This window comes from Apostichopus japonicus, chromosome 6 (genome assembly GCF_037975245.1).
Source record: "Apostichopus japonicus isolate 1M-3 chromosome 6, ASM3797524v1, whole genome shotgun sequence".
Lineage (NCBI taxonomy): Eukaryota > Metazoa > Echinodermata > Holothuroidea > Aspidochirotida > Stichopodidae > Apostichopus > Apostichopus japonicus.
Window position 1 is genome coordinate 2,119,555 of NC_092566.1, and position 18,254 is coordinate 2,137,808.

The window sequence follows — 18,254 nt, forward strand, 5'->3', positions numbered from 1 at the left end:
AATTAGGAATGCAACCTAGTCCTTTAAAAGTAATATGTTGCAGGCAGCGTGAGCCTCCAAAGTAGAATATTGCCTTTGTAATTTAAAAAAAAAGGCTTATAAAAGTATGAGAATGTGATACATGTAGTAGATACTAGATGTATATCGCGTGTCTTTGGTTTATGCTAAAATTTCCAAATATGGTACTACTGTGTGTCATTCTGTGGTGTTTCCTGTTATAACTGTCATTGTCCAATAGCTCTGTATACCCGCCCACCTGCGTAGTGACGTTATCAACAGAACCATGCATAACAGCCCAGTGAATCAATTGCGGTGAAACCATTTACAATTGAGGTGCGAAGTGAATCTTTCTTCAGCACAATACTGTTCAACGTCCTGTTTAAATTCACACAGTTTTAATCAGACTTTTTGTTAATATTGTATGGCTGTAATTACTATTTATAATCAATATTACTATACAGACTATCAAAACCCTACTTTGACCTTAACAAGAAACTGTTTTCAAAGGAATGGAATTTTGAATTGACCTCATTTTCACTTCTAGTTGAACTCTGTATTGCATAGTATGGAAAATCAAGGGTTTAACATGTTTGTGCTCCTGTAATAATTATGTTTTGTTTGTTTATATGTGTTTGTTTGTTTATATGTGTTTGTTTGTTTATTTTTATGTGTTTGTTTGTTTCCTTTTGCTGAAAATCTATACAGCATTAAGTACATAAAAAAGAAGAAAAAACCACAGATAATTGCACTGTATGTATTGTGTCTGACCTTCAACAAATCAAGTACAGTATGTATGGTATTTTGTTGCCGGTATACAGTACGTACAGTATGTATGTTGTTGTTTACAGTATGAACAGTATGTATGTTGTTGTTTACAGTTTGTGATTAGTGTATCATATAACGATTGGTCTATAAACACATGAGTTGGTTTTTTTGACTGTACGGGCACCTATCAGGCTTGGCAGGGCTGTTACAACTACAATGAACAGTGCCAAATTTATAATATACGCAGAGACTATACATGCTACGTTCATTTTAACATCTTCGTTCATTCATTCCTGGAAAAGCTATTTGTCTGTATAATCCACAGCTTTGAGTCAATTTTTTGGCAGGGCTTCAAATATATCACTACAATATACATTGTATAAAAACTGCAACGTCATCAGTCATGGAGAACCTGTAGTTCTGGGCTTTTTGACTAAGATCTTGTGTAGTACTTATTTGTGCCATTTCTAATCAATCTCTGACCATGATCACACAGTCACAGTCTCGATGCGAGAGGACTGGGCTTGAGAGCCAATCAGTGACTGGGGTTGAGAGCCAATCAGTGACTAGGGTTGAGAGCGGATCAGTAATTCGGTTGTTTGGTTTCTCTTGCCAGGTTCTTTGTTGTGTGACTTTTCTTACAAAGTACCTGTAGAACTTTCCTATGGGGCATATAGTTTACATACAGTAGAGTATCCTACAAATAGGAAATAACTGCTATGCTATGTTAAGCTTGCTTGTTTTCAGGATTTTAGTCAAGTTATGTTCATTTATTAAGACCACCATTTGACCTCTGTTCAGAAAAGAGGTAAACCGACATCACTTCATATCTTTCATTTTTTTGGTAATGTGTACAATGAACCTTTCATTTCTAAATATCCTCTCTCAGGATACAGTTTTATCCTCCGCTTTACCTTAATGTGATTTCTTAAAGACAATTAAAGGAAACTTGATACTAGGTACAATTGTTTCTTCTTCTTTAGCATTCCCCTGCCCCCGATTAATTCACCCTACCTGGTAGTGAAAAGATTTGTAGGTATAATGAAATAAGCTTAATGTATATCCTATAATCTGTGGAAATCTGCTAGAATGGTCATCAACAAAATAGTTCTTGAAAATCTGTTGCTTTGAACTTGCCTCTATTAAAAAAAATCAGGGAAAAAAAAGCCCATGTGTTCCAAAAAAAAGCCTCACTATTTCTAAAGTAAAAGTTTATTTACCTTCTCATGAAGGAGCAAGTTTTTTACTGTAATCTTTTCTTTTTTTGTAAAGGAGTTTCTGCATCCTGGAAGTAAAACAAATTTTACCCCTAAAGGATATGGTGCTCCTCAACCAGCGGCACCCATTGCAGCACCCACACCACCAGGAGGAAGAGGGTCAGCCCAGGTCGTCCATCTACAGTTCAACTCCCCTGCCGGACTCTACTCGGAGCAGAACATCGCAGAAACCTTTAAGGGTCAGACTGAGGGAATGATAGATAACTCTGTGGGGAAGTAAGAATTTAAAAAAACTGAATGTCTGGTAACATTATGATAGAAGTCTTCAAAATGTGGCTCCATCCGGAAAGTTATGGACTTGAACCATTTGGCTTGGGAGGAGAGTTGCAAATTTACATTTACTTTATGATAAACCCGTATATATACCATATGTCTCCTGTCACTTTCCTGAATTGGTCAATTTAACCCACGTTGGTCGTGGAGTATTCTATGGTGATCTCTCAATTGGATCCTTATAAATTACACAATGAAAACTATCAATAAGTATGTTAATTACATGAGACTAATTGAAACAATTTCTATACTGAGGGGAAGGGGGAGGGGGAGCCTCGTTGTGGTGGGGGAGGTGAGGTTGTGGTGGGGAGTCATCAGAGGCCACATCACATGGTATACCATATAATGAGTGATCACACATACTGCTGATGGAAGAATCTTGCCGTATTATGGCAATATTTTGTATAGAATTTTGTAACCCTTATTACCTTAAGAACGTGTTAGCAACTACTCATAACACACCCTGTGATGGACACACTCAAATTGCCGAACCTGCCGCAGACAAACACAAAGTAATAGTGCGTCTATTCCACAGTTTTGAGTTGCAGGCATTGCAATGACACAACCTCCACTATAGTTTCTACAAGGTCATTTACAGATCTAGGATTACATTTCTGGTTCAGTTTACATCTCAAGTGTTGTCATGGTTCAGTTGTTTTGAATTATCATCATACTATTGCAAGCCCTAGTGACCGTGCAACAGTGAGATTTTTCCTAGTAAAAGCTGGTTTTGTTGAGCCTGTATTAATGAACTAGCTCTGTAAATGTTCACTGAGCTGAAAATTGTTGGGATAAAGGTGTTTTTCTTCTTCAGCTGAAAGAAAAGGGCTAATAACTTCAACTGCCATTTATCTGCAAAGCAGAAAGTGGCATCTGTAGATGATAAATATGACAAATGATTGACAGATTGGTATCTAGTATGCTAATTGCATCTGTAGACAGAAACTGACCTTGATTCTCAGGGTGAGGGAGAATTATAGAATGGGGAACGGTCAGGGGGATTGGATGGGCTTGAAGGGAAGAAGGATTAGGGAGGACAGAATTTTATTACAATTGTTAGTAAAAAAGATTTGGATAAGAACTGATATTTTGATTGATTCCTAGATCTATATACTGATTTTGGCCCAATGCCTGAACTTTCTGGTTAAGTTTTAAACATCTAATACTATCCTTTGTTATAATCAAACATTCTGTTTATAAACACAAGCTATGGTTAAAGGGTGTGAAGACTCTCGCAAAAAAAAACGTCTAATGCCGGTAATCTGACCTAGTTTCGAATGAGGTGTAACAGAAGTGTTAGACACCACCATCGATCCCAAAAAATACACACACACAGCTTGCTACCATTGGTCATTAGACACTAGTGTACAGCTGCGGTCAATACCCACAGCACAGTGTACAAACAATGCAGTGATGGACATCTCAGGTCTAGATAAAAGATAACAAGGTATCACGTTTCATTACTGTCTGCATTTTGTAGCGACACGAACAAAATGTCACTTGCAAGCAACGGAAAGTTAACTTTTTCAGATGGCCACTAGCGGTTTGGGGCGAGTCTTCAATGCCTTTAATACTGACTGGTTGACTTTCCTGTTCTGCGAGCTGATGAAGAAGTATCTGTCCTTTTACATGGTGACTTCTCCGGTCGTTCCATGCAGGGAATGAAATAATTAGAAATCTCTTCATTGAGTCTGTCTCAAAGTAATTAAGTAGAATGAGATCACACTGGTATCCATTTAAAGGTGGTCAGTATAGGCCCCAAATTATAGCACGCTATAATTGCTAGAAGTTTTCAAAAAGTACTTTTCAGGAGGTATTTACTCTCCAAATTGTTCTCAGACATTTTCAAGGAACATACAAGATTACTGAATGTCTAAGTGAGGAAAATTTCCTCAAAGGTTGTAATAAAAACAGTTCAAGAATTTTGACCAAAGGTGACCATATTTGATTATCTAGCATATTTGGGGCCAATACAGCATACCTTTAAGCAGAAAGTGCATTTTATCTGAGAGGTTGATAGTCAGTAAATGCAAAAGTAAATAAAATATTAATGAGACAACCCCCTCTACTGCAGTTTTTATGTACAAATATGCAATGAAGTTAATGCACGTCGGCTTTCATGTCAAAATTTGAAATAGCAAAGAAATAACTGGTAGATCAAGGTTTGTGTCACTAACCACAGAAGTACATATTCTATTCTTTAAATGATCCATCCCTAAGGGTTTGACAAATTAACCAATTTTCCTTTTTCTGCAGTGCTAAACAGAAGGTACATCGTTATTGTAACTTGCATACCGTGATAGCACCCTCCCTTATCTCCCTTCTCCACGATAAACTTTTTTTCTGCTAACATCGCCGATATTTATTGGTTTACATCGATGCAGATACTTTTAATTATCACTATTAATTTCTGAGCATTTTTGTTTATGATTCCACAGTGATAGTTACCAACCTCAACCATATCAGCCAATGAGAGACACGGGATTCAGTCCCAAACCAGGTGAGGTCAGCGCGACCAAGGAGGTCAGCGCGACCAAGGAGGTCAGCGCGACCAAGGAGGTCAGCGCGACCAAGAAGGTCAGCGCGACCATGGTAGAGACAGAAAAGGGAGAAGAGATTAAATATTCAGGTTACATCAATCCTAGCGCTCAGTCACGATCGTTCAAAATGTTGAAGGAGATACTGGATGCCGAGGAAGAACTGCCCCCTCCTCCTCCCGAAATTTTGGCTAATGTGGTTGTCACGGAAACGGAGAATGACAAAGGCGGTGCAGGTGCATGTTTGTTCCCTTGTTTGTGCTAGACTCATTCTATTAACCTTTAATCATTAACACTCTGTCAGAGAGGATGAGATGCAAATGATCAATATGAATATGCATATATGGTTACGAGGCATTTATAAATATCATTATATATTCAAATGAGGGAAAGACAATTTGCTGATTTATAAACAATGCCTTGTATGTATAAAAGTGATACTATAGTCTGAACTTGGATTGTTGAGATCGATGTTATCTTGAAATTTCTTTTTTGAGAAACCCTTTAATATTTAGTCATGAGGAGAAGTGCAGAAAATTTATTCAAAACTAGTGAAGAACTGAAAATTTACATTGGATTCAGCTTACCTGTTTCCTCAAAACAATTGCACTAATCTCAATGTTCTTCAAATAATATATGCACATATATGGCAATGATATTGTAAATCTGTGCTTTATTTCCAAAAGAAAATCCCATTTTTCAAAACTCAAAGTTAAAACAGAAAAACACAATAAACCAGGACCAAGAAACTGATTTTCCTGTTTAGTTAATTTAAGATCAGACTCTGTTTTTGTTTTTGTTCAGAAAAAAAACAAAAAGAAATCATAAAGATTTGACAAGTGATGATGATGATGGGAGAAATTTTCTTAGGTTTCAAAATATTAATTTGATCTAATTTTGGCTTAAAGTGCATCTCACCTTCTCTGACATATCCTATTAGATTTCTTTGTTTTGTAATCTTGTTTCAAATGTCTTGGATGTTTTTCAATACTTTTTATTTGATTTTCCTCATATTTTACCAACTTTCCTCAGTTTCATTTGATATTCCTGTAGGCCTAGATAGATATATATTTATTACATGGAATCCCATTTTTGCATTAATTTTCAAGTTTCCATCATAGTTTCCACTGAGGATTTCACTGTTGTTAAAATATCACATATTTGAGAAACATGCGTGTCAACTTCGAATAAATTAGTAAATAAGTAAGCAGACCCTCAAAGATTAGAAGTATTATGCTGTTCCATACAACAGAGACCTGGTGACTGATAGCATTGAAGACCAAGTGTGGTCGTTATCTAACGAAACATAACCTTTGAGCATTATGATGTAAATAAAGAACAAAGGAACGATCAATGTGGCATGATGTGTTGCATTCAGCTTAAAGCCATCTAAAACCAGCTTTAAGCTTGATAAGGAAGTAATGAATAGCTCTGACTATAACTTATATAGAGGCTTATAATGTACCTTAAAGTTTGGAGAGGTCCTCAAAACAAAATTGGCTGGATTCATTTTCTGTTGGACTGATAAAGCTTTAATGAAAGCAAAACCTAATGTTAATAAATAACTTATGCTTATAATCCTAATTTTAAATACATTTAGCTTATTAACAACACTGTATTCAGGGTTCATGCATAAGTTTACGAGCATATCCACCCAAATTGTGCTGAATCGTTTTTGAAGCTATGAAATGCAAGAGAATCAAAAACTTACAAGATAATTAAAAAAGTAATAAGCGCTCATTGACAGCTTGCTTCATTTTACAATTTCAGTATTATTTTTAGCAGAAAACTGATTTTTTATGAAACACATGGGATCAGTTTTGTTACTGATTTATGTTAAGTCAGCAAAAAAGACTTATGACAACAGCATTAATTTTGATTACCAGAAAACTTATATAAATATGCCCTCCAAAGGATGGCAAACAATTTTTGAAATTGGGAAGTCATACAAGAGATACAAGGTGGATGAACCCTGATAGTCAGTAAAATGGTTTACCGATTAGATTATGTAAATACAATAGCAAATATTCCACTCATAACAACCATATAACAAGTGCTTCGATGTAACATTTCACCATTTACCATTCTTCACTGCTACACAAATATTACATCATCAAAGTATCCACTTACTGACCTTTTACTAGCTTATTTTTATTAACCCATCTAGCCATTTCTCATCATATCTGTTTGACGGTGGAGGAACTCATCATGTATGCATAGCCTGATCTATTGACCAGAGAACAAACTGATGAATCGCTAGATTTTTTTTCATGTTAATGCTTCTTGAATAGAAAGTACTCAGGAGGATAAGTCAAGTAGAGATTCACTCTTTGATATAAGAGAGATTTATTAGTTTATAACATGTACTTGTAACCTATTGCAGCACCAGGCTAGTCTATTTTTACATATTATCTGTTTAGCTATAACCGCTTTTAGTCACAAGTTGAACCCAACGGAATCCGAACTATCTTGCATTAACCATAGCTGTTTACCCTGCTTCCCATTTCACAGACCGTAATCTGACATGTAGACAATAAGTCTGTATTGAATGCATGCAACAGCTTGATATAGCGCAGATGTATGGCGGCACAGATACACTAATGAAAGTTCATTCTCTTTCTTGGAATCAGCTTTTGCTTCAAAACTTAAAAATTGCTTTGTGTGGAGTTTACAACAAAACTACTTTTAGAAGGGGGAAGTAACAGCAATGGCATTGATACTTAGAGTACTAATGTGCAACTTTATTTAACATAATTCTGCATTTAAACGAAAAGATTTTGCAATTTATTTTTACAGACTGCTTCCTTGTACGGTGATAGCTTCTGTATGAAACCCCCGATTAATATCCTGCATTCGATATGAATTAACCATCCTACACTATACAGTATATCATTGTACACATTCAGCAAGTAATCCATTAATTTAATGGATGCATGAAAGCAACATTTATAACATTTAACTAATTCAAAAAACTAAGTCAGTTCTCTATTGTGCATCCTACTGGGTGACTTAGAGAAGGAAGTGCCCAGAGCCAACCCCATCAGCAGTGCTTAAACTTTGAAAGTTTATTGTAACAGTCACTGCATGCCATGGGCATAATTAGTGAGGTGTTGACACTTGGTCTGCTGGTTCTTGTCACTCTTAAGTATGAGGCTGAGATTGATGGTTAACATCTAACCCCTTAGCAACCAGAGATTGTTTATCAAATTGCCTAGTAACTACAACTTCACAATAAAGACAAACCAATGGTATGTTTTCATTGAGTCCCTGCTAAAGGGAACATAGTATCTGTGCAGTCAATAGTGGACATGGTGTGTGTGTGTGCGTGTGTGGATGTATATGTGTGTATGTACATTGTGTAGATTTCATTTCTGAGGTTAAGGAGCCTATTTTGGTTGCTGGAGGTCAAAAGTCACTTAGTGTCAGTAAACTTTAAAATCTTAAATCCTCTTCCATCTCCCATGAATGATGTATTGATTTGAGCCATTGATTCAAGGCAAACTGGGGTCATCATATTTTGTTTTTAAAATCCCGACACTTGAACAGTGCTGGTATACATATATTTGAATATCATCTGTGAGGCCATGGATCGTTTAAAGTGGATATGCATATTCATAAATTGGTCAGCAAATAATCTATCATCAATTACAAATTTCAGACAAATCCTGTGGTTTTACTTCTTCATAAACTACAGTAGTCTATAATATTAGTAATTGACTAGCAATGCATCTCTAGTATTGTCATATTTGGTACATACAGCCATGCATTGTATGCTGCAGAAGTTGTCTGACTAAAAAAAAAAAAAAAAATCATTCTGTTTATATACGATGGGTGAATAAACATAAAAATGTCTCCAAAACCAGGAAGTTATAGATTAGCAAAATAAACATTTTACTATCAGCTGTTAGTGATGTGTTTACTTTCATAGTTGACAGTGACAACACTGTTGCGTGGGCGATATGATATGAAGACATTATTGTTGATAAGAAGCATGAAAGTAATACATAGGAGTCGTACTTAATGAGTTAAAAGCAGACCGAATATTTCAGTGCGCTAAATTTGCTAAATTTTAATTGACCAAAAAACTTTTTCCACCTTTATTGCCAGACATTGGAGGGGAGGGGGCAGGGGGGGGTTAGGTGGCAGAAGGGAACATGAACAACAGCCAAATGGTAGTGCTTTCATGTTTCTTGTAACAACCGTGTAAAAGTTCTTTCTCTCAGTAGTTGAAGCATTTTTAATTCAAAGCTATTGAATTTTAAATCTGTTTTAAAAAAGTTGACTCTATCAACAACAACAAAACAACTGTTGTATACAGTACCGATGGAGTTTGTTTGAATAAAATTTCAATTTTGTAAAATGAGACTTTGGTGTTGAAGCAAAAGGATGAAAAGATATACTTTTCATTATGAAGCAAGGATAAAGAGGATGCATAAAATGAATTAAAGAGGGGAACCAACTCCAGCTTTAATATCTTCATTTCAAAGAAGCTCAAATGTTGTCTTGAAAAAGTCTTGTTGTATTAACATAGTAAAGTGTGTTTATTATACTTACATTTCTGTAGTTAGTCTAGTCTGATGTGGTTTTTTTTCTGTCTTTCAATATTCAAGAAAAACATTCAATATTTAGGAAGATTAGCAATACACAAATCCATCAGAATACAGTCAAATTAGTAAAGACAAGTGCACAGCTATTTAATATGATAGCACCCTTTGTGTGTATCATTCATTAAGTTGCATCTTATTTATGTTGATTGGCCCTTTTTTTAGTTCTTTGTTTCTAATTTTGTTTCAAGTAGTTTGATGCATCATACATATCCTTACATTTTTTAGTTTTCATTGCATGTCCCTAATACCTAATTTTCATACTTTTCGTTGATCATGATTGTATTAACAACTGCACCAGCCTTGGACCAACTCCGAAATATGCAGAATTCAGGCTGACAAATTCTAATATTAAATTTTACAATCGATTTAGATGATACCAAAATTATGTGGCCAGATGTAACCCCAAAAAAAGGGTCTGAAAGAGTGTTCCCTCGTCGATATAAAATATCATGTCGGAGTAGCAGTTGGGTTACTTCTATTTCCACCAGGGAAAATGTAGAGCTGTGTTACAATTTTTGATTAAATTGCTTCTAATTCAGTATCGCAGTCATGTTTAACTATTGCTTTTATAGGTTAATTTAGAAAGATAGAAAAGTATGTTTTAATACTATCCTTTATTGGTAGTGATACCATTGTAAAGCTTGCCACACACTGCCCCCAACTGAACTCCACATGACTCAACTCGACTGTTGCTATGCAGGTAATCTGGGATAGTCACGCAGTGTTTGTGCACTTACGGCTGCGACCGATCGAGAATCAGTCGTGTTTTGTACTTCCAGCCAGTTCGCGGACCTGATTGTAAAGGTCCCGCGATAGAACTGCCCAGTTTCACCAAATATGTATGTGAATTTTTTAGCACCAATTGTTAAGAATAACACAGTCATTCAGTGTGTGCTCAGTGAGTCAAATCAGTTTGTGTCATATCAATTTACTTCGCTCCTCTCTTACCTGTCTCCCACTCCACTATTGCACTTTCCTATCTACCTAACTACACATTTGGAATATTTTAGCACTGCGCCCTCGCTCCCTAGGCACCGCCCACTAACTCCTCCTTCCGAATCTACCAGCCAGGAAGAAACACTACATTTTTGTGAACGAAATCTTTTCAATTTTTCGAACGCTTTTTGGACAAGTTTTGGGACTTTTTCACAGATCTGCAGATCCTAGAAGACATTTCCAACACTTCCTTAGAAGCACTGCTTAAGTATCCTTTTAAATTCGATCTTTTCACCATTTTCTCATGCCCATTCTGTACACGTTTTTAGACCATATACATGTTACTGTGGGTACCAGATGCGCGATTTTCGTAGTCACGCGAATCTCGTCCAGTGGCCGTTTTGGCTCAGCTGTTTTCTCCCCTTGCACCCTTCGGTGCTACTGTTTAACCTAGACAGGGCTTAGGCCCTCCTGAGCCGTTTTTTGCGACCACCTAGGCTGTGGGGAAAACTTGTACCCGTTTTTCTAGACGTGTTTGTCTTTTTGCCTTAACACTAGGCTCGGTTTTTGTACGATAGGATACGACTTTTGTACGTTAGGCTAGAGGCTAGGCCTCAAAAAAAAAAAAAAAAAAAAAAAAAAAAAAAAAAAAAAGTTGCGACCTTTACGGTCTGAATCATTGTTCCCTTGCCCCAAGTGGTTCTTCCACGAGGGGAAGGCATTTTGTATGTTTTTGTGTGTTCCTTAACGATCTTTTCAGATGGCATCAAAGGAAGGCAGAACATCGATCAAGTGCGCAACTTGCTCGCTCTTTCGTCCAGGAAGGACCTGGGACGACCATGAGCTATGCCCGATGTGCAGGTCTTGCTCACGACGGGACCCATGCTCGATATGCGTCACGCTGACTCCAGCAAATTGGCAGGAGATTGAGGCCTGGATGGCAACTCGCAGGGAGAAATTGCAATCTAAGCTCACAAGACTCTCACCACCTCCCGCCCCGGCTTCTGAACCGGAGGCACCTGAAGGGAGTGTTTTGGAGCCAGTCGCCTCTGGCGATGGTTCCCCACTCGTTGCAGTACCGGTTGGGTCCGGGAATAGCACGAGTTCTAATGCCAAATCAAAAGGCAAGAGAAGCAACAAGGGCAAGGGCAAAGCCCCCAGACCCAAACGGACCACACGTCCAGAAGAAGGGTCGACGCAACTGCAGTCCACTGGTCCACAGACCACCGAACCTCCAGACCTCTGGTCCACTGGACCACCAGAATTGCCAGTCCCTGCAGACCTGAGCTCTGAGATACAACTCACCAGGGACAGAGGAAAACGGCCGGCACCACAGCCGACCAGACCTCGCTCCAGGAGCAGATCCCCACATCCAAGGGACCCATCTCCAGTCCAGGACGAATCCTCCCAGGACTCAGACAGCGGCTATAGACGCAGAGGCAGCTATAGACCGACAGGAGCCAGGGACCCTCCCCGAGGGGAGCGACCACAAGCGGATGGGAATTGGCTTCTCTCCCAACTGTCCGCTATATTACAACCACTCGTCGCACAAATGACGCCCGCACAGAATGCGGCCACAACCGACGCATCCACCGCTCCACAGCTGCCAGTCAGGCCGCTAACCCTGGACCAGGGAAGACCTCCACTGACACCCATGGACCACAATCTGGATGCACTGGAGCTAGTAGCGTCAGAAACATGGTCTGAACGTGGGGATGAAGCCTCAGTCCTGGACGAGTACGAGTCACAGGTTGACGAGGCGGAAGATGAGGAGGACGAAGAGCAAAGCGTCAAAGGCATTGACCTGCCCCCAGACCTCATCGCGAAGGCCATCCACATCTTCACAACAAGACTCGGCTTTGAGCCGCCTCCCAACCCCAAGCCAACAGAGCGGACTTCGAAACTGCGGACCACAAATGAGCCGTCGCAGTCCACGACACCTTGTGTCCCGGTGGACGCTGTCTGCTTCGACAGGATCGAAGGGCTTCAGGCCAAAAAGAGATGGACTGCTTTTCCAGCAAAGCAGGATAGAGCCCTAAAGATCCATGACGATACTTGGAAACGAATCTTCAAGGTTCCGTCCATTACAGGGGAGGTCAGGGACCGACTCAGAGCGGAACAAGCTCTGAGCTCGGGTTACTTCAGAGAGCCGCTGCGCAAGAAAGCGGAACAATCGGCCTATGACCTCGACCAGGCCTCCAGAGTCGGGATGAAGTTTGCCTCTACTTTTATGCTCGCAGCAGAACTGCTGATGAGGCACCACCAGCAGCTGCCAGAGGACAAAGACCAGATCCCAGACCGGGAGGCATCACAAATCCTGTGGCTGTTGGGACCACTGGCGAGACTCATCTATGATCAGTTCGCCAGGATGTCTGTAAAGCTGGTGGAATCAAGACGAGACAACGTTCTTGCAGCAATGCGGTGGCCAGACGGGGAGACTCGCGAGAGATTAACACACCTCCCAATAGCAAACGAAGACCTGTTCGCGGGCCAGTTTGCGGACGCTGTGCAGTCGGAGTTCACAAAACGAGACTCCCTCGCCAAGACGTCGTTCTCGAGGCTGAACACCCGGAGACCCCAGGGACAGAACGCTCCCACGAGATCGTTCTCTGGCCCCAGACCTGTCAGGAGCCGCGGTCGGAGCAACGCCCCGTCCTCAGGCGACAGACGTGGCAGGTCTCGTAGACCATCCCCACCGAGAAACAGACAATACCGGGGAGCGGGATGGAGACCGCAAGGAACGGTTCGGTCATGGAACGCACCCAGACAGCCAGCAGCACGACGAGGTAGGACCGGACCTGACCCACGTGGTGCTCAGCCACCCAGATCCACCTTCGGTGCCCGGCCCTAGGGATGCCCACCCTACCACGGTCTACCCGATGGTAGGGGGGAGACTTCGACTATTCACCCAGCAATGGGAACTTCTGGGTCCGGACTCTTGGGTATTGGAGGTGATCTCAGCGGGGTACCGCATAGAATTCGTCGATATACCCCACTTACCTCCGGAAGGCGGAGGGAGGAGAATCACCCCAATCCCCGAGGATCCAGACCAACGCCGCGCTCTGGAGACAGAAATCCAGGCATTGTTGGACAAGGGCGCGGTAGTGAGGACGACAGGAAGGGAGGGACCCCTTTTCCGTTCGTCATTCTTCCTCACTCCAAAAAAAGACAAGTCCTGGAGGCCGATTCTGAACCTGCGGCCATTAAACAAAGCGTTTATAAAACCAAAACGCTTCAGGATGGAAACACTATCCATCATCGTACCATCCCTCAACAAAGGGATGTGGGCATCAACGGTGGATCTGAAAGACGCCTACTTACACATACCGATCCACCCGAAACACCAGCGATTCCTCGCATTCAGCTATGGGGGAACAGACTTCAAGTTCACAGCACTCCCGTTCGGACTATCCACCGCCCCAAGGGTGTTTACCCGAGTAGCGGGAGCAGCAGTCAAGGAACTCCGTCGCAGAGGAATTCCTCTGTTCGTCTACCTAGACGACTGGCTCATACTAGGCGACTCGTATCAGGAGGCACGACGCAACGTCACCCTTACGACAGACCTCCTTTTTCGTCTCGGCTGGCTGGTCAACGAGGGCAAATCCAACCTCACCCCAAGCCAGCGAGTCAAATACCTCGGAGCCGACCTCGACTTCGCCGAGGGGTCAGTCCGACCATCCCAAGAGAGGATATTACAACTGGCGCAGCTAGCCCAGCGCATGCTCAACAGGCAATTCTCGACGGCGAGAACCTGGCTGCAGCTCCTCGGACTCATAGCCAGCCTCGTGGGCATCACCCCCTTTTGCAAGCTTCGGATGAGGCCTCTCCAAATCCACTTACTGAGCCTCTACAAACCGGAGGTCTCCGACATACAAATGCGAGTACCTCTAGCCCCCCTAGACACACAACACCTCGCTTGGTGGGCGAATCCGGAGAACTGGGCCAACGGGAGACCCTTCCACCAGGAGAGGCCCCTTACGTCAATTACCTCCGACGCCTCATTAGTCGGCTGGGGAGCATTCTGGCAGACCCTCACAGTCGCAGGGACTTGGTCAGACCATTACAAACGCCTCCACATCAACGAGCTCGAACTCGAGGCGATAGCAAGAGGACTCCGCCATTTTCAGGAGCAATTGCGAGGCCACACAGTGACGGCATTCGCGGACAATACCACCGCAGTCTCCTACATCAACAGACAGGGGGGCACCAGATCGACCCGACTTTGTCAAGCGACTTGGGACCTCCTACACTGGTGCCGGCAAAACGACATACAACTGAGAGCCTCACACCTGGCTGGGGAGGACAATCAGGTGGCAGACGCCCTCTCCAGGGGCACATTAAGCCCCACAGAATGGTCACTACAACGCCAGACTTGCGCACAGCTCTTCAATGTCCTTGGTCGTCCGAACATCGACCTCTTTGCCTCAGCCGAGAATGCCAAACTCCCGACTTTCTGCTCCAGGAGATGGCACCCACAGGCCTGGGCAGCAGACGCGATGTCCATCTCATGGGACGGGATGCAGGCATACGCCTTCCCACCCCTGTGCCTCATCCACAAGGTCCTTCTGAAGCTTCGGAGATCCAGGACGAGACTGCTTCTCATAGCCCCCAGATGGCCCAGGAGGCCGTGGTTCCCCCTTCTGCTCGACCTCCTCTGCGGAGTACCTCGCGCATTACCAGACTCCCCTCACCTACTCACCCAAGCCAAGGGGAAGATCTTCCACCCGAACATCAGGTCTCTAGACCTGACTGCCTGGCCATTATCAAGTCTGACCTCAGAACGCGAGGATTTTCAGAAGACGTTGCCGATATGGCAGCAGCGGCAAGGAGACCTAGCACCATCAGAACTTATACTACAAGGCTCGACTGCTTCTACCGATGGTGCACGAATGCCCAGATTGATCCGCGTTCAGCCTCTGTAAAACACATAACAGACTTCATGATGTCCCTGTTCCATCAAGGCAGACAGGTCTCCACCATCAAAAACTACCGCTCAGCTATAGCGGCGGTCCACACAGGCTTCGCAGATGGCTCCACCATGGGGTCAAACAAGGTCATCTCGGCAGTCCTCCGTGGCATGGCCAACAGGAGACCGACAACACCAAAACTCCCCCACTCTTGGAGTATAAATGGTGTTCTCAGGGAGATGGCGAATGATCCTTTTGAACCAATGGCATCAGCGTCCTTACGACACGTCACACAGAAGACCCTGTTCCTGATAGCAGCCGCATCGGCCAGACGGAGAAGCTGCCTCCACGCGTTATCCGTGGCGGAGGGACACATACGTTTTGACGTCAATGGGGTACGACTCATCCCCGATCCCTCCTTCCTCCCGAAGAACCAAACTCTTGAGTTTGTGCCAGGCGACATTTTCCTACCAAAAATCTCGCATTTTTCATCGATCAGGGAGGACAAACTCTGGTGCCCAGTCAGGGCACTCCGATGGTACTTACACAGAACCAAAGACCTCCGAACTTCGCCAAAACTGTTCATCCTACCGTCTGCCCCTCACACTCCGGCGTCTAAGGACACGATCTCCCGGTGGCTGGTCCAGCTCATCCAGCCTCACACCACAGGGGGAGAGAGGGTTCGGGCACATGACCTCAGGGGCCAAGCTTCCTCTAAAGCACTATTCGCGGGGGTACCCCTGGAGGAGATCCTGAAGGCGGCGGCATGGAAGACACCATCAACTTTCGTCGCCACATATCTGACCGACACCCTCGCTTCGGAGGCGGCATTCGGACGTGCGGTGTTGGGGGTTCCTTTGGGCAGGTCCCGCCCGTTGGGCCTCCCACCATCGTAACAGTGCCACTCCGTGCAATAGTGGAGTGGGAGACAGGTAAGAGAGGAGCGAAGTAAATTCCCCAAAACTCACTGGTTTGGGGATTTACGAGCGACGATACTTACCTGTCTCTCCCTCCTCCCACCACCACTCGGGACCTACCCCACGACACAAACGCCAACTAGACCGCTGAGCACCACATGACTCAGGACGCCACCCTTACCGCGAGCTCCTGGGATCGTCAGCTAGCCTCTCCCAGCCGCACAGGCCTCACATGTCTCACCTGGTTCATAACGAACTCTTCCAACAGGACCCTGAGACACTCGACGATCGCGACACTCCTCTTACACCCATCCTGATTGAGGTGAGTGCTCATACCCTAACAGGGCTTCTTTTCGAACTGATACCTCTAACATGCACCAGTTCGAGCACACTCCAGTGTAAGATTACCGTCGCACATAACATCACTTGCACCCCACCTCCATGTCACCGGGTGGGGGCTTCTCTGATGATCAGCGGAGCTCGCGCACGCTTCTTCGCCGCCCTCGGCTCCCCCTTAGGTGCCACCCGCCCTCCCTACCCGAACGAGGGGCAAGCTGCCTGCTTGTGTCCTGGGATAGATTCGGAAGGAGGAGTTAGTGGGCGGTGCCTAGGGAGCGAGGGCGCAGTGCTAAAATATTCCAAATGTGTAGTTAGGTAGATAGGAAAGTGCAATAGTGGAGTGGGAGACAGGTAAGTATCGTCGCTCGTAAATCCCCAAACCAGTGAGTTTTGGGGAGTCGTGTGAGTATGGGGTGTGTCGACGACTATCGAAAACTAGTTCACGACAGTCAAGAGTTGCGTCTTGTCTTGGTCATTCTCCAGTCGGCCAGTATGTAGCCAGCTTAACAGGGACTCTAATTTGGTTCAAATCGTGACAGTTTTTTGCGTGCATCATCATGATACACCATGTGTGATGAATGAAAAGCAACGCTAATGCAAAACTGAATAGCTCAAAATGAAATGGAGGGAAAAACATAATGAGGTTTCAATGTACTCATCAAATATTGAAACCAATGCATGGAAAAAGGACTATGTTTGTAGTGAATGGTTTTGTTTAGTCTCCACTTTATCAGGGGTGAAAGTACAAAGTACAATAATTGTTTCAGCACTTGTCTCTCAAATCAATCTTATTACGAATAGAAAGTCAAACATTGCAAACAATGATTCCGATAAACAAAGTAAATGAAGGTTGTAGAGATGTTCATTATACAAACCTTGCTCGGTTCAAGAGTTTCAGGGTTTGAATGTATGGTGGACTGCAAAAAACACAAATGTACTGGAGACGTTAAGGGTGTTAATACAAAGATATGGAACAAATAACTCATGCATCCCAAAAGGAGTGATCATCAATCATTGTAATCCAGAAATGTACCTGTAAGGATAAAAATGTGCAGAAATTATAAAATTTTGAACAACAATATTTATGAGAATAATTGTAAGATCTGTTGGACCCTACTGTATGAATGTGAAGTCTAAATGCATCGATTATCAGACAACCAGTCGGTAATATAGCAAAGTGCAGACATTTAGTGAGGACACTTATATTACGATGGTATGAACATTCTGAGTAAATTTAGCATTTAGGCATTGTGTGAAAAATAAGCTGCTGAGGAGGCTGCAGCATCCTGCAGCCAGGCTGCGTATAGTGTTAATCTTTTGTGCTGTTGAATTCAACACAATAGGCACTGCCGGTCTGCCAAGACAATCTCTATTGTTTGGCATTGATTCAGCCTTGCTGCAAGGGAGTTTGCAGCTGCTGCAGCTTTTAGTCAAAGTAAGAGTAGATATTTAGACATTTCTGTTTCAACTTCATTACTCAAAAGTATCTACTTTTCACTCTAACTTTTAACGTGAAGTGGCCCACCAAGCCTCTCCTTCAAGTACCCGTCCTGCCGGAATGCGCAGTGTCAAGCCCCCCACAAGAGGCCCAGCTGCACCACCAGCCCAGCAAGTACGCGACCTACCAAGCTGTGCCGTTTGCCAGTCCAACATCATGTAAGTATTCGTTTGTGACCTTTGACCTCTTTGAGGTGTG

At 43.1% G+C, this 18,254-nt stretch overlaps 2 protein-coding genes across 6 annotated transcripts in view; both read left to right on the forward strand.

Annotated features, from left to right (window-relative positions):
- The window catches only part of LOC139968644 (PDZ and LIM domain protein 7-like), a 66,642-nt gene that overhangs the window by 15,086 nt on the left and 33,302 nt on the right, over positions 1-18,254 (forward strand). For 4 of the 5 annotated variants that reach the window (XM_071972863.1, XM_071972865.1, XM_071972866.1 and 1 more), the window contains exons 4-6: positions 2,038-2,258; positions 4,754-5,088; positions 18,076-18,214. In XM_071972863.1, coding sequence (XP_071828964.1) covers positions 2,038-2,258; positions 4,754-5,088; positions 18,076-18,214 — 695 coding nt within the window. The remainder of the gene's footprint in view (positions 1-2,037; positions 2,259-4,753; positions 5,089-18,075; positions 18,215-18,254) is intronic. The other variant, XM_071972868.1, reaches the window with a different exon arrangement.
- LOC139968647 (uncharacterized) lies at positions 10,391-13,390 on the forward strand. The gene is made up of 2 exons (XM_071972882.1): positions 10,391-10,663; positions 11,156-13,390. The coding sequence occupies exon 2, from the start codon at positions 11,156-11,158 to the stop codon at positions 13,244-13,246; it is 2,091 nt and encodes a 696-aa protein (XP_071828983.1). The 5' UTR covers positions 10,391-10,663; the 3' UTR covers positions 13,247-13,390.